At 41.1% G+C, this 25,471-nt stretch overlaps 1 protein-coding gene across 31 annotated transcripts in view; it reads right to left on the minus strand.

The window, feature by feature from the left end:
* EGF (epidermal growth factor) overlaps nt 1-25,471 on the minus strand; it is a 97,305-nt gene that overhangs the window by 64,789 nt on the left and 7,045 nt on the right. For 22 of the 31 annotated variants that reach the window (XR_016212316.1, XR_016212312.1, XR_016212317.1 and 19 more), the window contains exons 2-5: nt 15,246-15,445; nt 12,527-12,708; nt 11,888-12,115; nt 10,961-11,163 (exon numbers count right to left, since the gene is read on the minus strand). Coding sequence is in view for 13 of the 31 variants with exons in the window: in XM_017347349.4 (XP_017202838.2) it covers nt 10,961-11,163; nt 11,888-12,115; nt 12,527-12,708; nt 15,246-15,445 (813 nt within the window). In the remaining 18 variants the exon portion in view is untranslated. Of the gene's footprint in view, nt 1-10,960; nt 11,164-11,887; nt 12,116-12,526; nt 12,709-15,245; nt 15,446-16,237; nt 16,330-25,471 lie in introns of all 31 variants that reach the window. The other 9 variants (XR_016212320.1, XR_016212319.1, XM_070047750.2 and 6 more) reach the window with 3 other exon arrangements.

Below are 25,471 nucleotides of genomic sequence, written 5' to 3' on the forward strand. Positions count from 1 at the left end.
CTAAGATCACATTAAATAGTCTCTTGGGTATTGACTCCAAAGTATGGCTGCTTGTTTATAGTTTTTATGCCAATTGTGCATGTGTAGTCACTTTATTTTTTCATGTTTCTACATGCTTCACTTAAATTATCCCAGTTTGGGGACAGGTATGTGACATAGTGGATTAAACCACCACTTGTGAATCCTGCATCTCATACCACAGTGCCTGGTTCAAGTCCCAAATACCCGCTTCTGGTGCAGCTTCCTGCTAATGCGCCTGGAAGGCAGCAGAGTATGGTCCTAGTACCTGGATTCCAGCCACCCATATGGGTAATCCAGGTGGAGTTCCTGACTCCTGGTTTCAGCCTAACCAGTCTCCAGTGTTATGAGCATTTAGGGAGTGAATTAGTGGAGGGAACTTTCTCTCTCTCTCTGTTTCTCATCTCTCCCCCATCCCCACACACACCCAGCACTCTGCTTTTCAAATAAATTAAGTAAATTTAAAAAGTCATTACTAAAATTTTTTAAAGACTACCAAAATTTTAATTAAGGCAAAATAAAAATAAAATGACCCAATTTTTTTGAAAAATTAATGAGTAAAATGAGAAGCTTGTGAATTTATTGGAGACAAAATACACCCACTTCAAATTCCTTTTTTTAAAAAAATGGAAAGATGATTACTGATTATGACTCAAAAAAACTGATTTCTGCTTTGGTTCTACCTTCTACAACAAATCACATTATCTCTTTGACTTTAGTTTCCTAGTCTGTGAAATAAAACTGTAGAAGTAGATAGTCTCTGAAATAGCTCCTTTAAAAAATTCTATGGCTTTAAATAGAATTAAATATTTTTGGTAAATTCCTGTAATTTTATACCGCTAAAGATTTTAAACCTTAGTTACTGCTTATAATAAAGTATTGAAGAACCAAACTGACAAAAGAAGAAAGCAGTTGGTGTCTAGGTATACCAAGTGCTGTGTTCTCATTCTAGAACCAGTATTATTTTTTTTCTGGTCCCTTTCTGCTACCTCTCATCTGGAGTTCCTTGTGTTCCTATCATCATCATTACTGTCACCATCACAATTACATACATACATCTTTTTTCCATTATTGATAAGTTTCTGAAGCTAAGGCATGTACGCTGTTCACATCTGGAGTCCCAATTGCATCTAGAATGATGTCTTTCACAAAGCAAGTGTGCAGCAAGCATCTGCAATACATGCATAAAAACCTGTGCTCATGTCACCTGCACCCTAACTCGTTCACTGAGTTTTCTCTTAAATTTGTGGAAGGCTTTAGAGATAGCATTCCAACAGATTGTCAGGCTATGACAGTCTAGTCCTCTTTCCACTACACTGGCTGCTGAGGGCTTTAGTGAAATGTTAATGATATGCATCACTCTTCACTCATGGACATAGGGAGGCAAGTAATTGTTAGTCTTCCTTGCATGGCTATGCTGCTGATGTGACCTGAATTCAGACACTAACCAGTTTAAAAGGTCATTTTAGGAAGGGATCAAACAGGAGATTGAGGGTTATGTTTTTGTTTAATCTTCTTAACCTTCTGGTGTTCTTTAGCTTCAAAATAGGCCAAAGCTAGCATTCAGAATGCTGCTGCTGACCTCAAATAACACCCGTCTCAGCTCAGCAGGGGGGCTTAATTACCCGTGAGATCAATTAAAGCTCCTAATCATGGAGTTTAATGTCCACTGCCAGCTTCACCTCCAATCACTTGTCTGTCGAACACACAAGCACTGGTAAGCTTCAACAGAGCCAAGGAAATCTGTGGATTTTACTCTGGCCCAGTTCTGAAACAGCACACATGGCATTTTCTACTTAGCTTTTTTTCCACCTATCACATTGTTTGTTTCTACCTCTAATTCTGTGCAAGACCCACAGCATCAACAAAGCCTTTCCCGTCTCTCCCATTCACTTGAATCATCTTTGTAATTAAATATTTGGCATCTCCAACATTTGAATAACACTTTATAAGGTGTCTACATTGTCTATTTAATTTCTGTAATAAGTCCCTGTGCTGTTATTTTTTAAAAAAATTATCTTTCCTTTTACAGAGTAGAAAATAGTGGCTTGTCAAGGAACACTTGGGTAATTGGGGAGAACTGGTACTCAGCCCCAAACCCTCTGATTGTAGACCCCACCTCTTCACCATTATGTGTGTGTGTGTGTATTCACTGTGTGTGTGGTTATATAAACATATATATGGAAAAAGTATTATGAAAAAAACTACACCAATTTCAGAATTTTTACAGCAAACCAAACACCTTTTAATTTCATTTTCCATCAACTTTTTGAAGTATCCTTATATAAATAAATATATATACACTATATGTACACACATATAAGTATATTTACATATATGTGTAAAATAATAGCTGTGAGTTTTATGAAATATCTATAAAAACCCAGCTGCATTTTAGCTCCATCTGCTTATTGTTTTTCTTATTAGTGAATTCTTATTAAATGAAGGCCTTAACTTTCTTTAAAAAAAAAAACCTCCCATACTATGCAGATAGTTTATTCTTCTCTGTTCATAGACACACAAGGAAGAATATACAAGAACGTCAACACTTAGAACTGTAATTTTAAAAATGGCTCTAAGGAACAATAATCAATAACTTCTAAAACCATTCTAGAAAAAACTGGTGGGAAACTTGACAGAGGATGGACAACTCTGGCAGCCCCTGAACTGCTAATTAACCTTGAACATCACAAAAAGGATGCCCAGCCCCTGTGGCCTCCTAGTGTAGTACAATAGGAAGTCTACAGCACCACTGCAGTACGCACAGAAAGCGTTCCTACAAAAAAACCTGTGATCAGGCTTGTAGACCTAAACTGTCAGTTTACAGGAATTACAGAGACAGCAGAGAAACATGTTCATGGTAAACAACACCATGGTGATACCATCTGCAAGATCCAGAAGTGGAAATGTCTGCAGGACAAACAACTTGTTCCTGAACAAACAAATGGCAAGAAAAGCCTTCAGACAGAGTAGAAAAGAAATAGACTCCACGGCCAGGCTTGCAGAAACTAGCAATATGTGAGAGTTACCAGCAAGAAAGAAAACACTAAAGAAGAGGAAGAGGAGGAGGAAGAAGTGGGGGGGGGGACAGGAAGGAAAAGGAGGAGAGGAAGAGGCAGAAGGGGAAGAGGAGGAGGAGAAGAAATAACCCCAAGAATGTAAAGGGCATTTCAAATAGCTGCCACTTGGTGTTAGTGTAGACCTGTATTATAAGCCCCACTTTGCCAAACCAGTCCTATGCTTGTCCCAAAGGCAGGTATCCTTATAAATGTGACTTGAGTCCCTAAACAAATGTCAATAACTATAAATAATGTTAGGAAAAAATAGCAAACCATGGCTTACAAAGATTGCTATGACGATACAGAGCTTCACATGCTTTAACTGGTAATGAATTATAAAAAAGAAAAATACTCATCTCTTAAGGATGATTCTTTTCCAGAGGTTTCCAAATAACCAAGGTTTTATAGTAAGCATGCCAGCAACAAAATAATCAGAATGAACCAAAGTCCCACCTGGGCAGTTTGAAATATACTACTCACATCCAGAAGCCAGTACATTTCCAGGCAATTACCCCTCATGAACTCACGGAATTAAAGAAACTCAGCGGTATTTGTGTGCATGAAATGAATGAAGGTATTTTACATAGCATTGATGATAGATTCTCTTTATTTTCCAAAGAATATACTTTTGAAATTCTCTTACAAGCTTCAAACTGAAATCTGTACTTAAAGAATACAGGAGAAAGAAAGAATATGTAGACCTTTTACAAAATAATATCTGGGAACAGTAAACTGACTGCAAAATGCCCAGAAGTTGGGCTTGAAATGATGTTATTAACAGTAATGTGTGAAGAAGTTCCCAAATTGATGTTGAGATCCTTGAAATAGCATGGGTGTCAGGGCAGCCAGGAGAGGTGGTTGAAAGTTTAGTCATGCCAAGGAAACTGTGAGAGCAATTCTGGGTCTGTTTCCAGATAGCCAGAGAAAAGAAGAGTGGGAAGGGAGACAAAAGATTTTTCTGAGTTTCTGAAATTGAAAAGGGAGAGAAATAATGCTTTGGCCCCATGATCTGTGAAAGCTGAAGTATGTGAACCACCAAGAGGTCATGGATAGACAAAGATATGCCAAATTACAGGTTTTCCCCAAACTAGACGAGTCCAAGAAATTAAATGATGGGTCATAGTGGGGAAAATATAGTTGGGAGGCAGCATGGTATCAGTTTGCCTGGATTCAAACCCCAATTCCACCTTCAGCAGCTACTGTGACATCTCTCAACTCAAATTTTGGCTATATAAAATGCTATTAATAAACAGACCTAGGGCTATTTTGAAAATTAAATGAGATGATGTAGGGAAAAACTCAGAGCAGGTAACTCTATACCGAATAATTATGGCTTTTTCTATCAGTCAGGAGGCCACATGACCTTAGAATATATCTTTTTTAAAATTGTTTCTTATGGAATTATTCAGGAGAGAGTGGCAAAGGATCCTTTCTTCTTATTTTCAGCTCAAGTTTATGAAAGTTCTCTAGGCATTGGGAATACAATGAAGAGCTATATTCCCTGTACTCCTAGGACTAAGAGATTTAGGAAGACAGACAATTTCACCAAAGCACAGTAAGGGCCATGTGACTGGGGCTGTTCTCTGAGAACATATTTTCTGAGAATACAGAGCTGGAACAGCTAATGCAGGCTCACCGTGGAACTGGTGCAATAGCACTGGGCTGTTTCCCAGAGGCTGAGGAGAGACAGCCAGTGAGAAAAAGGAGGAAGAGCCTTCCTGCACATGCTGGCAGGTGATTGCAGCAGACACTGTGAAACAGAGATGGGGATGATGCTGAGAAAGGAGCACAGGGTCTTGTGGCTGAGATGAAGGGACCATGCTTTAAGAAATGCCAATTAAAGGCCGGCGCCGCGGCTCACTAGGCTAATCCTCCACCTAATGCCAGCACACCGGGTTCTAGTCCCGGTCGGGGTGCCGGATTCTATCCCGGTTGCCCCTCTTCCAGGCCAGCTCTCTGCTGTGGCCCGGGAGTGCAGTGGAGGATGGCCCAAGTCCTTGGGCCCTGCACCCCATGGGAGACCAGGAGAAGCACCTGACTCCTGTCTTCGGATCAGCGCAATGCGCCGGCCGCAGTGTGCCAGCCGCGTGGCGGCCATTGGAGGGTGAACCAACGGCAAAAGGAAGACCTTTCTCTCTGTCTCTCTCAATGTCCACTCTGCCTGTCAAAAAAAAAAAAAAAAAAAAAAAAAAAAAAAGAATTGCCAATTAAAAGTGGTCAGTGGGTTTTTACCACGGAATAACATGATTGGGTTCTGATTTGTAAAGGGTTATGTTTCCCGCAGCATAGACAAAGAGGCAGGGAGAGCCATCAGGAGGCTCCTGGGGAGCTGCAAGGAGGAGCATAGATTGTTAGAATGCAGGGGGATAGAATCATTAGGACTTGGAGATTGATTTCATGAGATGCAGGTGAGAAAGTGAGAGGACAGTCCTGTGAATTAGGTTGCCTACTCCATCTCTGTCTTGGGAGACAGAGTGAGCAATGTGTCATTCACTGAGCAGCCCAGCACGAAGCTCCTCTAGAATCAGTCAGTCTGAATGGTGGATTCAAGGACTTGCTTAAGCCAACAAAGCAGTTTCTCTTGGGAGGCTTTGTATTTGTTTATGTAAGTCCCATCCTTGCCTTGGTGGGTCAGACGGTATTCCCTTGGGCTGCTTCATTTAGTATAACATGACTAAACCCCAGTGTTTTACATCAATTTCATCTGCAGTAGATCTTTGCAGCCAGACACTCATTATGCCTCAGAATCTGTTCTTTTTAATTCCTAGAACTCTTTTTGAGTCCTCTTACCCAAAAAAGAGGCCTAGGCTAGCAATATTAGATTCAAGAGTTATGTGAGTTATTGCATAGGAAATAAACTAGGAAAATTCTATGTGTGGTAGTCATCCTAATGAGTAATAATACACATAAACATTCCAATGGTTCTAGAGATCCCACTTGATAAACAGCCAACCAGATGAGCTTGGTTGAATCTGACTATTCTAGATCACTTTAAAGGATTTCCCCAAAAAATAACATGATTAATTTCCACATAATTAAAATTTTGTAGAATGTGCATCAAAAAATAATATCCACCAGGTTATATGATCCTTCTGTTATCTCATCAAAGTAGCTTCACTACTAAATGCCTTGTAAACCAAAGTGCCACTGTCCACCTCACCAGAGAGGCTGCAATTGCAGGCATAATGTCCATGAGAAACCAACCAGCTTCTAAAGACATGTGGCTTTAAATGTGAAGGAAATCAGACACATTGAAAACCTGATGAAAGTGATCCATCATCTTCCCATGGGAATAATTGCATATTTTTATTTACACATAAAATCAAGAGATTTAAAGTCTCTAAATCTCAAAAAATTCTTGGTCTCTAAAGCACTAAAGCAATTTAGCCAAATTAATGATGGCCAAAGTAACAGTTTGAAATCAAAAGCCCTTTGCACATGGTGTGTATGTGAAGCCCATCCTGGGAGTACGAGAAGCCAATCTCTAAGACCAGTTGTCTGTTAGATTCCAGGTTGGTCTATGGCTCTGCAGCTGGCAGTGACTTTCTGAACCCTATTACATACCACATTGTTTGATGCTGCTGTTTAATGAATCATCAAAGATTTTCTCCTTCTGAAATTCAGGCTCTCAATTATCTGATTTGAATTCCATATCAAAGAGCTTGAGTAATAGTGAAGGAATCTGAAGAAAGAATGTGTTTATGGTAGAAAGAACACTAAACCAAGAGACTGATGGTCAGGAATTTTTTTCCAAAATTCATTCTTAATTAGCTATGTAATCCTACAAAAGTTACTCTGTTTCTTTGGATTTCTCAACTACAGAATGAGTATAATTATTCCTTCTCTCCTTGTCTCACAGTGTTGCTCTGTTGAATCCATAAGAAAATGCCAGTGAAAATACTTTGGAAATTATGAGCTTATCTATAAATGAGAGAGATGGTGATAATGATGGCAGACCTAGCTATAACTACTGTGGATGAGACTCAGGGACTTATTCACATGTCTTTGGCACTGTGATTCATCACTCAGAAAATGAGTTGTATTTGCAGACAGCTTGAGTCAACATTTCCTACAGGGAGGATGTCATAATGGGGAGAGGGCAGGCTGTCTGTGGTCCACTGGGAGCCTTGGATCTCCTGCAGTTTTGCAGCACACTGATAACTATGGACTCTAAGATGGCCTTCATTTAAAGAAACTCATGGACCACTTATGGACAAAAACATGAATCAGCGTGTAGGGTGGCATTCAAATCCTAGCAATGTGGGAGAGCATCAAGTACCAAGTTTTTTAAAACAATAGCCTATCATCATTGCACATTCAAGATTTGAGTTTGAATAACCTCATCAAGACTTAGATCCTCTTCAAAAGCTTCAAGATTCATCTACATTAAACCCTCTCACAAAAGTCAAAGCTTAAAGGGACTGAAACCCATGAATAACTTCCATTTTATACCTCTTTCTCTGATCTCTCTTCAATTTCCTTGACCGTTGAGATCTTCCCTATTACTTATGTTCCATTAGACTAGAGTCAAAACAGCTCTGTTATCTAAACACATATATGCTCTGTGGCCATCAGTGTCCATGGTAGAGAAGCATAAGCTTGGCATAAGTTTCAAGTTAAATCTTTTGTTGTGTCTTCTATAAAGTTGAACCAATCGTGAGAGACAAAAGGAGGAAATGATAAAAATACTTTAGGTTAGATTATACTCTAAGAAACTATATGGTTTAGAGAAAGGGGCCCTCAACCTAAATATTAATGATCCTTGTTTTACTCTGCCTTCTACAACATATACAATAACTGGGAAAGTTACTTAACCTCACTGAACCTCAACTTCATTATCTGTAGAGTAAATCAGACAATATTCTCCCTGCCTACCTCACAGGGTTGTTTGGGGATCAAATGAGATCAAATTTTATATCAAATGTGGAACAGACATAAGGCCCTATTATACAGTTGCATGTCATGACCCAGTCCAGCCTGAGTACACAGTATCAAGGCTATGTGAAGTTTTCCTCTCTCTGAGTAAGGAAAAATATTTTGAGCTAATTCTAAGAAGGAAGAAGACTGTAAATTACTGCTGATAATTCTCTAGACCAGTTATGGATTCTGACATATTAATGATTTGTAAAATTTATTTACTTAATTGTGACTAACTCTTTTAAAATGCAAGAACAAGAGCAGAACACTTTACAATGCATTCCACTTGGTGAGAGTAAATATTGTTTTAGTTACACATGTGAATATGTGTGTGTACTTGGTCATTAAATAAAATGCATTTTTTCCTATGGAAAAAAAATTTCCTACAGAGGTATCTGACATTCATGGCCTTTATGTGTGGACTCTATTTACCACTTGATTTATAGTGTTGCCGTCAGGTTGATGCTACATAATGTAGTGGCACAACTCATAGTTAAATTGCTTCCCACAACTCTTTGTAAATTCAAGTAAATCAATTAGAGTAACTTATTGGGGCCAACACTGTGTCTCACTTGGCTAATCCTCCACCTGCAGTGCTGGCATCCCATATGGGCACTGGGTTCTAGTCCCAGTTGCTCCTCTTCCAGTCCAGCTCTCTGCTGTGGCACGGGAAGGCAGTGGAGGATGGCCCAAGTGCTTGGGCCACTGCACCCGCATGGGAGACCAGGAAGAAGCACCTGGCTCCTGGCTTTGGATTGGCGCAGCGCTGGCCATAGCAGCCATTTGGGGAGTGAACCAATGGAAGGAAGACCTTTCTCTCTGTCTCTCTGTCTATAACGCTACCTGTCACATTAAAAAAAAAAAAAAAAAGAGTAACTTATTGCATCAATTGCTTCATCTCTGGGAATTTTTTGATTCTTTGCAGTTCCTGTTTCCTTGCATGGAAAGCAATGTCATTACAAAAGTTAAATTGCAGCTTCTAGCTAGGTTTTTAAAGAAATTAGAGGAAAAGCATCATCATTATTAGTTTCCTTCCTAAGGATACAAGAAAGAACTTGGATTCCCCCTTAACTCCAGCTTCCCTTGCACAACCTCAGGCCTGTCCTCCTGTTCTGTCTCTACAGCTCCTTTCAGGAGCTGTGTCCAGGGCAAGTGTGAACATATTTATACATTAGTTATGGCAGGGACCTCTCATCTGTAATGTTTTCCACACTATCAGCAAACCCAAATGACATCCAACAGGAAGTATGTAGAGGAAGCAAACAATTCCATCTCCGTTTCTATACTTCAGAGGGTCATTTGGGAACAAAATTAAATATATTTTTAAACCTTCTTGAAATAAAGTTCTTCCAAAGGGTGATATGTTGGTGAGCATAATTTATGTTGCATCTAAGCCATATTGAGCAAGCTAACCACTGTAAAAATATCTAAAAACCTAACACATTTTTCAAAATCCAAATAATTATATGCTAAAGAATTTAAACAGGGGTTTAGCTGCTGGTAAAGCTGCTGCCTGCAGTGCTGGCATCCCATATGGGTGCTGGTTCATGTCCTGGCTGCTCCACTTCCGATCCAGCTCCCTACTAGTGGCCTGGGAATAGCAGCAGAAGACAGCCCAAGTCTCCTGGCTTTGGTCTGGCCCGGACTTACTCTTGTAGTCATTCCAGGAGTGAACCAGCAGATGGAAGGTCTCTCTCTCTCTCTTTCAAATAAGTAAATAAATCTTTAAAAAAACATTTAAAATTATACCTGAAAGTAGAAATTAGGAACTGTAACTAGCTTTAGTTATTCTACTAGCATTTGTTACTTAAAATGTATTTATTTATAAACAGCCAGTACATATATATGTGTATATATATATATATATAAAAGATATTATTCCCATCTGCACAGCATTTGTATTCAAGTGGGAAAGAGAATCAAAACTGGATGTAAATTGATATGTAATTATACCTTATGATGAGTTTAATGAAGGATGCATGAGAGAAGAGTAGGAGGTGAAAGGGTCTACTTTGGCTGATCAGGGGAGGGCGATCTGAGGACATGGCATTTAAGCTTGGAGCTCAAGAGAAGTCTAGGCCAAGGGAGGCGTGTCTGAAAAAGGATAAATGCAGGAAGGAGCTTAACATGTAAGAAGACTTTGGTTACATACTAAGCAGGAAAGTGAGTGGATGAGAGTCATTATTTAATGGTAATAGAGGCAAAAAGAAAGATCAGCTAGTGGCTACTGTAATAGACAAGAAATACTAGCTGTTTGAAACAGGTTGGTGGAAGTAGAGGAGGGAAGTAGACAGTGGAGAGATGCATTTAGGAGGCAGACTAGGTAGATTTGGTGGAAGATTGGAAATTGGGGGTGAGGCAATGGGAGAAATCAGAGATGACATTATGCCGCCTCAAAATAAGGAATGTTGAATTGTAGATAATTAAGAGGCAGTGTGGGATAACAGTAAACTATAGCTTTACAAAGATAAAATGCATCCTCTTTCCCTCTCTGCCAGGGAGAATAAATGCTAACCACTGGAGACAATTCTAGACTCTTATGGCCTAGAGATCATTCTGGAGCAATCTACATTAACAAACTCTACTAACTAGCCTAGAGTTGCTGTTTATTTGTCCTTCCCCAAGTTGCCACCAGCAGAGACTCCAAATCCTTTTTCTTTGTCTTGTCACTTCTCCATAAATGCACTGTTCTTTATTGAACATACTCTACAAGCTGGAATTCAAAGCCACTTCTTTGAGAGCTGTTCATTCCCTGGGTATCTGCCATGTATATATGAAATACACATTAATAAATTTCTATTGGTTTTTCACTTGTTAATCAATCTTCTATTATCAGGTTCCAACTGAGAATTTATGAAAGCTGAAGAAAAAAATTATTTTTCTTACTCTACATCCCCTGTCTGGCTTGGGCAAGCAGAGAGTGAGGACCATGCACCAGGCCCCAGGTGAGGTCAAAGGTGACTCACCAGACTCCCAGGCATCGTCCACTGCCTTGGGCTGTAAGAGTGGATGCACTACTTTAAGTGCACCAGGTGGTACAAATGACGTGTTGAGGTGAATTCTAACCATTTCCTTCCCAGTGTGTTTGTTTGCTATCCAAATTGTCCTCTTTTTCCATGTTGAATAGAAGATACGGTCACCAAAAAGGGACATTGCAAATAAATTGTGCCTAAAAAACAACCAGAAAAAAAATAAAATAGCAAAATATTTGTCCCTTGGCTTATTAAATTCTCACTCCACTTGAATTTATTGGCTGAATTTAATCACCTACTTTGCAATTATTTCTCATTTAGGTTTAGAAAATTATATTAACTTTAACATTTCATTAGTGTCATCATTACCTGAACTAATTGGATGTCATTCTAGCTCCAGCCCCATTGTCTCATCCTTCTGCTAGCTACCATCACAGAAGTGTGATGAACATGGGGAAGAAAATTGTAACAGGGTAAAAATGATTCTGGCTTCATCAATTTCACACTTCTGTCTCTTGCCACACAAGTTAGACAGACCATTGCTACTGTGACAGCAAATCATATGAAACATGGGTGCATAAAAAATATGACATTAATTCCAAAAAGAATAATTATGACTAACATGTGAGAACTTATTGTATGGCAAATTCTGTTATTTTTCTGCATTTATTTAGTATTCAAAATAATCCCAAGAAATTATTATCCCCACATTAACAAAACCTGAATATAAAAAAAGTTATGGAAACTATGCAAAGTCACTTGTCTAACAAATGATAAATCTGGGAACTGAAATCCAGTTTTCTGGACTCCAAAATCTACATGTCAAATAATTATACCAGGTCAGCTAACAAAAGTAAAGTTAATTCATCACACTAACTTCAAATGATGGCTGTTTCATCTGACACCAAAAGCAAAACTTACTGTGCTTGATGTTTGCTACAGTGGACAGAGCCCCCATCATAATCACAAGAGCACATACGAGCACTGCTTCCATCTGTGTTGTGCCCAATCCAAAAGAGTCGCTTATCAAACACATCCAAGGATGCAGCTGCTATTCCTTCTGGTATCTCCAACAGAGTCTTCACTTTCACACCATTGAGATCGGCTCTGTGAAGGCTGCCGGCCAACTCTGAAGACCAAAATATAAACCTAAAAGCAAGCACATGACATGGACCAATAACTGAGGGCATGATCAGTCACCGAAACAGCCAGCTCACTCAGTGTTCAGCAGCTCCTAGCTTCTGCAGAAGATGAGTTTGACTATTTTGAATGAAAATTCAATTCAACAAGTATGTATTACTCTTTTGTGGAAATTCAACATGACTTCACGTTAGACGAGGTATGCTTCTATAGTAGAAAGCTATGGTAGTTAGCAATGTTTGTAGAGGGAGCCTGCTTTGGTTGAAATCCAGGCAACTTCCCTGTTGAAACTGCTGTTTGGGCACTAGAAAAGAGGGCAGTGGGCTCAATGAGAAGGTCCCCTGAGTTCAAAATGTTATGACTCTACAAATTTTTCATTAGATTTTGAAATATATTTCCATGTCTGAAAACAGAATTTACCTTTCTACTGGATCAACTGCTATATGTGCAGGATATTTTAAGGTGCTTAAAAGAACGTAGGAATTGTTTCCTTTCATATCTGTTACTGTAATGATTCCTTCCTGTTGATTTAACCAAATAATTTCTTCATTTATCCAATTTATTGCCATTCCAGAAACATTTTTCTCTATATTGCACACTCTCTGTAAAATCAGATTTTAGAATTGTTGTTAGTATTTCCCATTCACAGTAAAATAGTTTATTGTTATGTATAAAATTCTACTATTTTAAGTACTCTTCATTTCTACATAGCCCCAAATTGTTTAAATGATAAAATAGCCACAGATGCTTGCCTTTGTTTTGCTGCAGCAAAATTAATTGCCTTTATATGAATACTACTGGGCCTAGTACTTCTATCAGAGCTGGAAATTATACACTACTGAAATTAGGCAATCAATTATAAGATATTGATAACTTCAACTAAGGTATCAGTGGAATTTCAATGCCACTTGTAAGATAGTTTATTCAACTCCCTTTGCTGATAGTATTTTCTAGATCCTTCCCTGGACTCAGGGTCAAGCTTTGCCAAAGCAGTGATATGAAGTCAATGAATCTCTTTTTGGAACCCATATTTTTCTTCTGGATCCTCCTCTTCCATCAGGTTCCTCCCCTCTACTATCCCTGGTCTCTCATCCTGTAAGCATTTCAGAGCTTATCTTTACTCTCCTTGGGTTGTGTTCCCCACTCTCTCATGATAGAAACAACCAAACAAAATCTCTCTTATTTCCTAACTCCAACCATGGGCAGGCAAACCAGTCTTCTTGGGACACAGAGGGTGCAGGGTAGACAGGGGCCCTGATTTGTACCATTGGTGATTTCCATGATGGAAACAGTCCCACCTTCTGGAGTTCCAGATACCCACACGACATCATGGAACTTGGGAGCTGGACAGAGATTGCACAGTCTCATGAGCCCATTCTATGCCTGCATCGCACAAAGTAATCTAGCCAAACCATTTTACAAATTGCTAATGTATCTATTAGCTCATCCAGGAAAATTAAATTTTAATGGTTATCCTTTATAAGCAACATTTTATCCCAAAGTGAGACAGGGAAGTAGAGGAATCAGTTGAGTCACCTGGGGGTAGCTCCCACTATCTCAAGGCCTACAGGATATAGGTTTGGTTGTTCTTGCCCTGAAGACAAGCAGATCCCATTCCTGGACCAGATTTGTAATAGTTTAGAGGGTTAAGGTTGATCTGGATTCTCCTCCATCTCATTATATGCTCACTGTCATAGATTAGCTTGCCAAATAACACACCTACAGCCACCACGACAGGAATCACCAGACCATTTAAGGAGTGAAAAGCAGCAGTAGCTAGATTCTGGGAAATCTTTATCTGCTTCCTAGAAAAGCCATGAATATTCCTCCCTTTATTAGAATGTATCACCGTTTTCATTAAACAACCCATATGATGCTAAACACAGTTCAGAGACAGGCTGCTTCTCTTGGAGTGAGGTCACATTCTGACTATAGTGTATGTATTTTCACTCTCTCAAAAAAACACTTGCTGTTTGCAGTTTACTGCTCTCTGACTCATGTATGACTCCTTTCTTGTGGTGAAGTCAAGGCACCCTCACTACTGGGCACCAAAGGGAAGAAATACAATAGTGGGATTTTAGACATTAGGACAATGCTTTCATAGGACTGAATGCAAGTTCACAACGGACTGACATTTTTTCTCTTTCTGTGTCAGATTTTTAGACTCAAAATTTTGAACTGTGTACCAGATGGCTGGAGAATAATGAGTAGCCACCCTTGTTAAAAGTGAGATTAGCAAGTATTAGAGATGTGATGAGATGGCTTAGCACCTAATTGGAGATTTTATGAATAATTGGAAGGAAAAAGGTTTGGTTTTGGGGGAAAAAACAATGAGCACTTTATGTTGGGAATAAATGCTTAAGATTTCTCATGTCACACGCTCTTTAATCCATCTCCAGTGAATTGAGAGAACACTCCTGGGTTTCATGTAAAGGTTCCACCAGTTAAAAAGAAAGATAAAGGACCCTTTGTATGTACTTAAAATGAAATACTTTATATCTGTCACTTGCTTTTTTTTTTCCAGAGTGCAAACACCTTGAGAACAAAAAGAAAAACATTTTTTCTTCCTAAATATTAAGTGTTGAAACACCTGACAGACATTTTCTAAGGATAAACAGGGCTTCTCGGCCTCAGCTGACATCTCACACCAGCTCATTCTTCATCGGGGGCTGCCCCAAGGTTTGCAGGATGGTTGGCAGCATGCCCGGCCTCCACGCGCTAGAGGCCAGCCACATGTTCACCCCCCAACCACATCCAGGTATGACAGCCAAAAGTGTTTTCAGGAACTACCAGATGTAGCCTGAAAGGAAACTCATTTCCAGCTGAAAACCACTGGGACAGAAAATAATCATGCTAATTATCTGTTTTAACTATAATATGATAGTCTGGCTTAATAAACTTAGTAATATTCAAAATTCTACTCATAGCCTTATTTTCTCCTTTGGGGGGTTTCTAAATATCAACTGGGGAGCTTATTTAACAATATGGTACTATAAATGCAGATTAATGAAAAATCTGCATTTGCCAGACACACATTTAAACCATAATACACTCTTCATTTATCTGTATGGTAAGAGTACAGTAGATCCTATAAGCCTGTACAAAAATTCCTCACTTACTGTGGGTAATGGGACCTTACCTCTTGCCTTGAGCCATTCAGAAAAACTCTTTGTAAAAATTGCCTTTCCAAATCCACCCAATAGATTCTTTCCTCTTTGTAATGAAAATCCATGATCACTGAGACACCAGCATCCACTACCAATTCTTCATGATTTGTTCCTTCTGGGTCAATCCTAAAGATGCTATTTCCATGTGAGAAAATTAAGAAAGGTGCAGGACCTGAGTAGGGAACAAAAAATCAAGCTGTATATTTTCAATGATACATTATCTGCTTTAGAGAAAATATTTCCCTAAGACAACCAACAACATAATTAATTTTTAATTCCTGATTTTGTATTTTATATAAAAATTCTTGTAGGTAAAATAAGATGTTCACAATTAATTTTGTAAAGCATCTTCTCCACAAGGTGACTATTAGAAATGAGCATGCCAATTTGTGAAAAATGAACTATTTGAAGAAAAAGGCATTTTTTACTCTCATCTATAAAATGCCTCTTAATGTTCAAAAAGAAACCACCTTTTGTGCTCTATTGAGATAAGGGGCTGCCTGAATGTAGGTTTCAATTGAGTAAATTGGAAATGAAATTGCAGATATCATCATTTTGGAGATGATCCTTGCTTTCCTCTAACCTTACCTTATGACCACAGCCTTCAGGGTGATGACATAAAAGATGGTGAAAATGAGAGATCTCAAGAGAAAAAAGGAAAGATATGAATGCTGCTCTGTGAAAGTTCTGGAATACTTTGACTTGGTTAGGATTTCCACTTAAAATCCAAGATACCCAGTTAATTTTGAACCACATATCCAAGTAGAGCATCTATGATCCAAAAATCCAAAATTCAAAGTGTTCCAAGATCAGTGCACATGTAGCAGTTGATCTAGTAGATGTCTGCATCATCGCACGTGGAATATTCCACACCTGACCCCAGATGATGGGTCACAGTCAAAACTCAGGCATGCTATGGGGTGGATGTGTGGCCTAGCAATTAAGACAACTGCATATGGAATACCTGGGTTCAGTTCCAGCTCTGGTTCCCAACTCTAGCTTCCTGCCAATATCCTGGGAGGCAGTAGATAGCTCAGATAGTTGGATTCCTGCCACCTACATGAGAAACCTGGATTCAGTTCCTGACTCCTGGGTGTAGTTGTGAGCATTTGGGAAATGAATCAGCAGCAGGGAAGTCTCTCTCTCTCTCTCTCTCTCTCTCTCCCCCTTTTTGGCATGTTCTCTCTCTGCCTCTCAAACAAAACAATTGTTTTTAAAAGAGAAAATGTGTACAAAAACTTTGTATAACATTACCTTCAAGTTATGTGTATAAGGTGCATATGAAACATAAATTATTTTCATGTTTATTCTTGGGTTCCAGCCCCAAGATATCTCACCAAGCATATGCAAATATTCCAGGATGCAACATATTCTGATCTCAGGCATTTTGAAGAATGAATACTCAAATCTATTTTTGCATGGGACATACAATAAAATGTTATTATCTATTGACTTGAAATCCAAATTTAACTGGTGGTAGACCTCACTGGATGACTTGGTTCTTGCAGGGCCTTCTTCTGCAGCGTAACCCTGGACCAGGGGTTCTATGTTGCTCAAGGGGATGGCATTGTGGTATAGTGGGTAAAGCCACTTTCTGCAGTGCTGGCATCCCATAGGGGTGCTGGTTCAAGTCCCAGCTGCTCCACTTTCAGTCCAGTTCTCTGCTATGGCCTGGGTAGGCAGTAGAAAATGGCCCAGGTCCTTGGGCCCCTATACCCGTGTGGGAATACCTGGAAGAAGTTCCTGGCTCCTGGCTTCGGATTGGCATGGCTCTGGCCATTGTGGTCAATTGGGGAGTGAACCAGTGGATGGGAAGACCTCTCTCTCTCTCTCTCTCTGCCTCTCCTTCTCTGTGTGTAACTCTGTGTGTAACTCTGACTTTCAAATAAACAAATAAGTCTTAAAAAAAAAAAAGGAGGGGGGATGGTTGAAGTATCCACTCTGACTCCCTAGTCATCAACATCTGCTTGGGATACTGATTCCTTCTATGGGGGTCTCAGCACCAATTACTGAGTGACTCCATGCTGAACTTGACTTAGATGCTCTGAAGTGACTGAGCTCCATCACCTGAACCAAGGATGAGGAGGCTAAAGCCATTGGAGTAGGAAGGAGACTGGAGGAGACTCAGGCTTGGTAAAACAGTCATTAGTCTGTACTATGCCTGAAATGACAGATAAGTTCATGGTTTTTCAGACTTATCAAGGACTCTATAAACACCATTGTGCAGTACAATCTGTGGTTGTGAATATCAGCAGAGTGCACATGTTTGTACAGCTTAAGCTTTCCCACGTCAAAACCTACGGCATTTATTTTGGGTGTAGTTAAGTAAGAGGAAGAAACTAGAAAATCAAACATCATTTCTAAGGGACACAAACCCAAAGACAGCAAACAGTTCAGAGCAAATCAATTGGAACCTCTGACTTCTCAACTTGGGCATTAGCAGGAGATTTTCAGGCATTAGAAAGTAGTCCAGAATGTTTGGAGCTTTTATTAGTGACTACAAAGAACGGAGGTCTCCATGGAACTGAAGATCAGTTACAAACAGCAGGTCTGGATTGATGGGGTAGGTGGTGCAGACACATAACATTTCCCTACCTGCAACTCTTCATCCCCATGAGTCTATGAGAGGACCCTGAACAGGTAAGTGAGAGGAGAAACTGACTGTCTCTGTATGCCTCAGGAGCAAGGGTTCATGGGAACTGGTGAATACACATATGTGAAAGCCAGCTTGACAAGGCACTCTTTGGCCAACACTGCCACCTGCCCTCACCCTACCACAGATTTCTCGTCCTAAATCTGTAGACAAACCAAACACTCACAGGACAAAGAAGGGTAAAAAGGGAGTTCCTGGACCTTCAAGATTCCATGACACCAAGAGAAGAGTATGGCCCCGTAGGATGATGGGCCCCTGTAGGAAAGCCTCACGCTGCTGGATCTTGGCTAGGGGGCCTTGAGGACCACTCCCTGCGGACTGGCTTGCATAACAGCTTGGGTTGTACAAAGTGCACCAAGTTTCATTTCCTTCTGAAAGATCACCTCGTCTCCTTTTTTCAGCCATGTGACTTAAAAAGGCACAAATGCTGTCCTCTCAACTTATTCATTAAAGTCAAAATTCAGGGCAGGTGAAAGAGAGAGGTCAGGTGACTGAGAAACAGTGCACACACGCAGAGAGAGAGGTCAGTGGATTTGAATTTGAGTCTGAGTTCTGGAAAGAACACTCTGAGGCACCATTTTGCTTCCAGAAAAATGCAAATGATAAGTTGCCTTCTTAGACCTTGAGTAGTGGTAGAAATGTGTTATCCAGAGCAGAAAACAGCCCTTAGCCCACCGCCAAAATCATTCACTTTCAATTGAAAAGGTTTATTTCCAGCTTCCGAGTCGTGAATGGAGGCTAGAAGGGTCTGCAAAGTTAACAGAACTTCCCAGAGTCAGGTGTTTCAATGCTCCAAGAAGGTGGGTGAAGAATGTCATCAGAATAATAATAGCAAATTTATTATCTGGTATCTCTGAGGCAGCACATGAAATGCATTATTTTATTTAATTGGATAATACTTGGCAGTAAATTATTATTTCCATTTTACAGAAGAAACTGCAGTTTAGAACTGTGCATGTGCCTCAAGTCACAAGGCCAATAAACAACCTAGGTCTTTTTCAGCACAGATTTCAGCTTTTAAAAACCAAGCTCAGCTACTTATCCCACAGAATGCAAAAGTATATTGTAGGGACCAGTGCTGTGGCGTAGCTTACCGGTAAAGCCACCGCCTACAGTCAGGGCATCCCATATGGGCACTGGTTTGAGTCCTGGCTGCTCCACTTCCAATCCAGCTCTCTGCTATGGCCTGGGAAAACAATGCAAGACAGCCCAAATCCTTGGGCCCCTACACCCGCATGGGAGACCTGGAAAAAGCTCCTGGCTCCTGGCTTAGGATTGGCCCAGCTCCAGACTTTACGGCCATTTGGGAAGTGAACCAGCGGATAGAAGACCTCTCTCTCTCTCTCTCTCTCTCTCTCTCTCTCTCTCTCCCTCCCCCCTCCCTCTCTCTGCCTCTGCCTCCCTGTAACTCTGCCTCTTTGTAACTCTGCCTTTCTAATAAATAAATAAATCAAAAAAAAAAAAAAAAGGAAAGAAAGTGAATGTTAAAAAAAAAAAAAAAGAAGCATAATGTATTTCAGTTGTGTCAAGGCAGCCACTCCAGGAAATACTGTTCTAGAGAAGTTTACCATAGGGCTGGGTTCTCCACACCCATGTTCCAGGAACTCAATATCAAGTAGGTCCATTTAAATAAATTTCTACAATAACATCACCTTGATCATTTTAAATCTAATTCCATATTATACTGCATTCCCTATCTGATGCTTTCTTCGTGTTCTTTGGCCCTGGGTGCCTTTCTCCATGTTCAAAGCTTCAATCTCTCTACAACCAACTCCTTCCTTCTCCTTTGACAGTATCGCTTCCTTCTTATGAGGTCCAAGGGTAATTGTCCCATCTCAAGATCATACCTTCAGGGCCGGTGCCTCGGCTCACTAGGCTAATCCTCTGCCTGCGGCACTGCATTCTGGGTTCTAGTCCCAGTTGGGGCGCCGGTTCTGTCCCGGTTGCTCCTCTTCCAGTCCAGCTCTCTGCTGTGGCCCAGGAAGGCAGTGGAGGATGGCCCAAGTGCGTACAGTCCATTTAGGGGGTGAAGCAATGGAAGGAAGACCTTTCTCTCTGTCTCTCTGTCTCTCTCTCTGTCTAACTCTGCCTGTCAAAAAAAAATCATACCTGCAAAGTCCCTTTTGCCTATAAGGTGACGTGCATAGATTCTAGCAGTTGAGACAGATGTATTTGGGGGCCACACGCAGCCTACAGTGGTTGACGATGTTGAACATCTTTTCATTGACATATTTACCATCCCTACATCCTTTTTGATATAATGTCTATTTAAGCCCTTTGCTCTTTTTTTTTAAAGATAATATTTATTTATTTATTTATTTATTTGAAAGTCAGGGTTACAGAGACAGAGGGAGAGGGATCCCCAATCTGCTGGTTCACTCCCCAGATGGCTACAATCGTCAGGGCTGGGCCAGACCAAAGTCAGAAGCCAGCAGCCAGGAGCTTCATCTGGGTCTCCCACGTGGGTAGCAGAGGCCCAAGCACTTGAGCCATCTTCCGTTGCTTTTCCCAGGTGTAGCAGCAGGGAGCATGACTGGAAGTGCAGCAGCCAGGACATGAACCGCTGCCCGTATGGGATGCAAGCTTTGCAGGCAGAAGATTTACTCACTACGCCACAATGCCAGCCCCACCTTTGCTCATTTTTAAATTTGGTTACCTGTTTTCTTATTGTTGCATTTGAAAGCAATTTATAAATTAATGTTGGATGTTCATCTTTTGTCAGCTGTATGATCACCAAAGTGTTTTCCAGCATGAGTTTCTTTTTGATCCTCTTGTCACTATCTTTGGCAGAGTCAGAGATTTCAGTCTGGATAAAGTTCAGTTTATCACCTTTTTTCTTTTTTATTTGAGAGGCAGAGAGACAGAGAGAAAGAGAGATCTCCCATCTGCTAGTTCATTCCCTAAATGCTTGGAACTGGGAACTCAATCCAGACCTCCCACATGGATGACAGGAACCCGATTAGTTGAGTCATTACCGCTGCTTCCCAGGTCTGCACTGGCAGGAGGCTGGAGCCAGAGTTGGGACTTGAACCCAGGCACTCCAAGGTGGAATACATTAGGTCAAATGCCCACCCCCTATCTTTTCTTTTATTGATGGTGCTTTTGGTGTAATTTGTAAGATGCCTTCACAGGACTTGTGCTTTGGCACAGTGGGTTAACGCCCTGGCCTGAAGTGCTGGCATCCCATATGGGTGCCGGTTCATGACCTGGCTGCTCCTCTTCCGATCCAGCTCTCTGCAATGGCCAGGGAAAACAGTAGAAGATGGCCCAAGTCCTTGGGGCCCTGCACCCACGTGGGAGACCTGGAAGAAGCTCCTGGCTCCTGGCTTCAGATCAGCGCAGCTCCAGCCGTTGTGGTCAATTGGGGAGTAAACCAATGGATGGAAGACCTCTCTCTCTTTCTCTGCCTCTCCTCTCTCTGTGTAACTCTGACGTTCAAATAAATAAATAAATCTAAAAAAAAAAAAATAAAGATCTCTTCACTTAAACCCTGGACACAAAGATTTCTTCCATGTTTTCCTTTAAGTTTTTTTTTTTTTTAGCTTTACATCTCTAATGTAACATCAACTCAATTCCTACCCTGCCTACATTATGAAATTTAATTATTTCCTTATTACTAATATTTTTGTAAAGAGGCCCAAACTGTTGATAAGTTCCTGTATAAATGTTACTCACTGAGGGGCCAGCATTGTGGTATAATGGGTTAAGCTGCTGCCTGCAATGCCAGCATCCTACATGAGCAATGATTCCAAGCCAGCTCCCTGCTAATGGTTTGGAGAAAACAGCAGGAGATGGCCCAAGTGTTCACCCACATGGGAGACTCAGATGAAGCTTCTGGCTCCCAGCTTCAGCCTGGCCCAGCACTAACTATTGCAGCCATTTGGAAAGTGAACCAATGAATGGAAGATTCTCTTTCTCCTTCTCTCTCTCTCACTCTCTCCCTCTCTGTCTCCTCTTTTCAAATAAGTAAACAAATAACTTAAAATGGATCCTTTTCTCAAAAACAGTATTTCATCCTGTCCCTTAGAAGCAATAAAACCTGGTAATTTCAAATGCAGCAACATGGCTTATTTTAAAGAGAATATCCATGTAGTGTGTTCCTGTTTATCTTTCTGTCTCAGGGAATAATATATCAATATTAAAAGACAATCACTGGGGCTGGCACCATGGCTCACTTGGTTAATCCTCCGCCTGCAGTGCCAGCATCCCATACAGGCGCTGGGTTCTAGTCCCGGTTGCTCCTCTTCCAGTCTAGCTCTCTGCTGTGGTCCAGGAAGGCAGTGGAGGATGGCCCAAGTGCTTGGGCCCCTGCACTTGCATGGGAGACCAGGAGGAAGCACCTGGCTCCTGACTTCAGATCGGCGTAGCTCCAGCCGTGGCGGCCATTTGGGGGGGTGAACCAATGGAAGGAAGACCTTTCTTTCTGCCTCTCTCTCACACTGTCTGTAACTACCTGTCAAATAAAAAAATCCCCCCCCCCCCAAAAAAAGGCAATCACTTATTGTCCTCTAGTGGACATGGTGTGGCACTCTTTAAATACATTGAGATTCCAGGTAGAAATTCTTCTTCTTTTTTTTTTTTTTTTTAATTTATTTGACAGGTAGAGCTATAGACAGTGAGAGAGAGAGACAGAGAGAAAGGTCTTCCCTCTGTTGGTTCACTCCCTAAATGGCCGCCATGGCTGGCGCTGTGCTGATCCGAAGCCAGGAGCCAGGTGCTTCCTCTTGTTCTCCCATGTGGGTGCAGGGCCCAAGCACTTGGGCCATCCTCTAGGTGGAAATTTTTCTTTTTTTTTTTTTTTTTGACAGGCAGAGTGGACAGTGAGAGAGAGAGACAGAGAGAAAGGTCTTCCTTTGCCGTTGGTTTACCCTCCAATGGCCGCCGCGGCCGGCGCGCTGCGGCCGGCGCACCGCGCTGATCCGATGGCAGGAGCCAGGAGCCAGGTGCTTTTCCTGGTCTCCCATGGGGTGCAGGGCCCAAGCACCTGGGCCATCCTCCACTGCACTCCCTGGCCACAGCAGAGGGCTGGCCTGGAAGAGGGGCAACCGGGACAGAATCCGGCGCCCCGACCGGGACTAGAACCCCGTGTGCCGGCGCCGCTAGACGGAGGATTAGCCTAGTGAGCCGCGGCGCCGGCCCTAGGTGGAAATTTTTCTTCGCAGACTAATTTTTTTTCCTCTTACATGAAATCTTTGCCATGATTCAAATTTGACTTCCAAAATATAATACATTTTTTCATGTGCTTAGAGCATTTAAAATTCTAAACAATATTGCTGAAATTTAAGAGATAAATATTTCCCTATATGGAATAAATTAACATTAGTTACAGTAATCTTTGCAATTTCCCTGCCCATCAAGGAGATGCTAAATTCCTTTGGGTTGAAAACCCCATAGTTAATAAGTGTGTGCTTGGGAGGGAGGGAGAAAACACGAGAAGATCCTTGTCAGCTTCTGCCTGTGTGATAAGTTTAAACCTCATACAGGAAGGATCCACAGTGAAAGAGTTGCTATCCATGACACATTATGACAAGGTTGAGGGTGATCATCTTCTACCTTGAGCTATTCACACAGGAATGGAGACCATGGAAAAAGAAAGAATCTTCTTCAAGTTTTTGGTTTTTTAAACAGAAACATGTTTAAGTAAATGACATAAAGCACCATTTCTCAACTGACATACCATGTGCCAAAGGTCAATGCAGCTGCCATGATGCTGCTGTGACTGTATCCTAGCAACCTTCTACCCACAGAAAGAAGCACCTCTTCAATGAAATCCACGGATAGCCTGTTCTAAATGGCAGGGGGAGGCAGTGCTTTCCTGTGAAAGGCCTTTTCTTTCCTAGCACTGGGAAGGGGCTTTGCAAATAAATCAATGCCTATCATGAACTACCATCACAGTAGTCAGTTGGGTCACAGATGCCTTCACACTCACACAAATTCCAGCATCCTAAGTATCCCAGGAATACTTGAGAAATCCAGATGCTGAGAGAATTAGCATGTTTGGGAAAGTTTGGGAGAATCAGAAAATCAATGTCGGAAGTGAAAAGAGATGCACATACCAATTCAAACGCCAGGCTTAGAAAGATGGTGAACAGGTAAAGGGAGTCTTGGATTCCTATCTTGGATTTGGCTAAATCAAGTGAAGTTTCTTTGTGTTTGTTAATTCCCAGGGTTGAAAGAAATGCTTTGAAATATGGCATGAAGGAATAAAACAACTCCTAGAGAAAAACATATATTCATGCTTTAATCTACACTCTTCCTGGGAGGTTAGTGAGGTTGGGTACATAAAACAAAAGAGAAATTAATTTTCAGATATAGCAAGACCATTTAAGAAGTGCAGAAGTCCTGCCTGTTTAATGTATTTCTCTTCTTCTTCTGCACTTGGCAAAATATGTTACTCATTCTTTCAAGCTTGACTCCCAGTCATCTTCCTTGCATGGGCCCAGTAGACACGACAGCTGGGAAGGGACTGGAACACTGGTGTGCAAAGCTACCCTGGGGTTAACAAAGATTCTCTACAAACTGGAGCAGTATTCTTAGTTCTCCTGAGAGCCTGGTTATCCTTCCTAGTGAGTAGTATTAGCGCTCTGGATGAAAATGCTGAGCCATAGGCAAGAAGTAAGTAGGCAGGGGCTTGTTCTGTGGTGTGGAAGGTTAAGCCTCTACCTGCAGTGCTGGCATCCCCTATGGGCACCAATTCAAGTCCTGGCTGCTCCATTTCTAATCCTGCTCAGTGCTGGTATGCCAGGGAAAGCAGTGGAGGATGGTCCAAGTGCTTGGACCCTGTACCCACATGGGGGACCTGGAGGAGCTCCTGGCTCCTGGCTTTGGATTGGCTAGCTCCATTCATTACAGCCATTAGGGAGTGGACCAGCAGATGAAAGATCTCTCTCTCTCTCTCTCTCTCTCTCTCTGAGTGTGTGTGTGTGTGTGTGTGCATCTGCCTTTCAGATGAATAGATAAATCTTAAGGAAAAGAAGTAAATAGGCAATAGGGACAACTGCATCCCAACAGTCATAGTTTTTGCAGTTATTGGTGCTCTTCCTCATTCTTCCTTAAAATCAGTTCTAATTCTAACATTAGAAACTGCAATGAAACAATACTTCAATTTTATTCCCCAGCTCCAGGGTGACTCACATAATAATAACTCAACACTAAACTGCTTTATAGAATTTGGAAATTTCTTAAAAGTTTTAGGAATTCCCTGAAAGAAGTACATCCAAAAACTGACATGGATATTCTGAAAAAGCTTTCCAATCCAGTCATGTCTAGCTATTGAGGCTAGTTACTAAATCTTTAATTTTTTGGTTTATAACAAGTTTAAAACTACTTCAGTAAATGATCTTAAAACACAATTAGAAAGAAAAAAATCTAAAGTGATTTGCATGAGGAGGTGGATTATCTGAAGAGGCCTGAGGAGACTCAGAAGAGACTCAGGTGTGGGTCAGCACATCCCAGGAGACAGTGGGCCCTGCTCAAGTGGCAGCAGACTCCTGTCCAGGCACAGGAGACGCCTGGTAAACTCTCCCACAGACAGCAAAGGCTGTG

Source organism: Oryctolagus cuniculus, chromosome 8 (genome assembly GCF_051225735.1).
Source record: "Oryctolagus cuniculus isolate XC-2025 breed Fujian yellow rabbit chromosome 8, ASM5122573v1, whole genome shotgun sequence".
NCBI lineage: Eukaryota > Metazoa > Chordata > Mammalia > Lagomorpha > Leporidae > Oryctolagus > Oryctolagus cuniculus.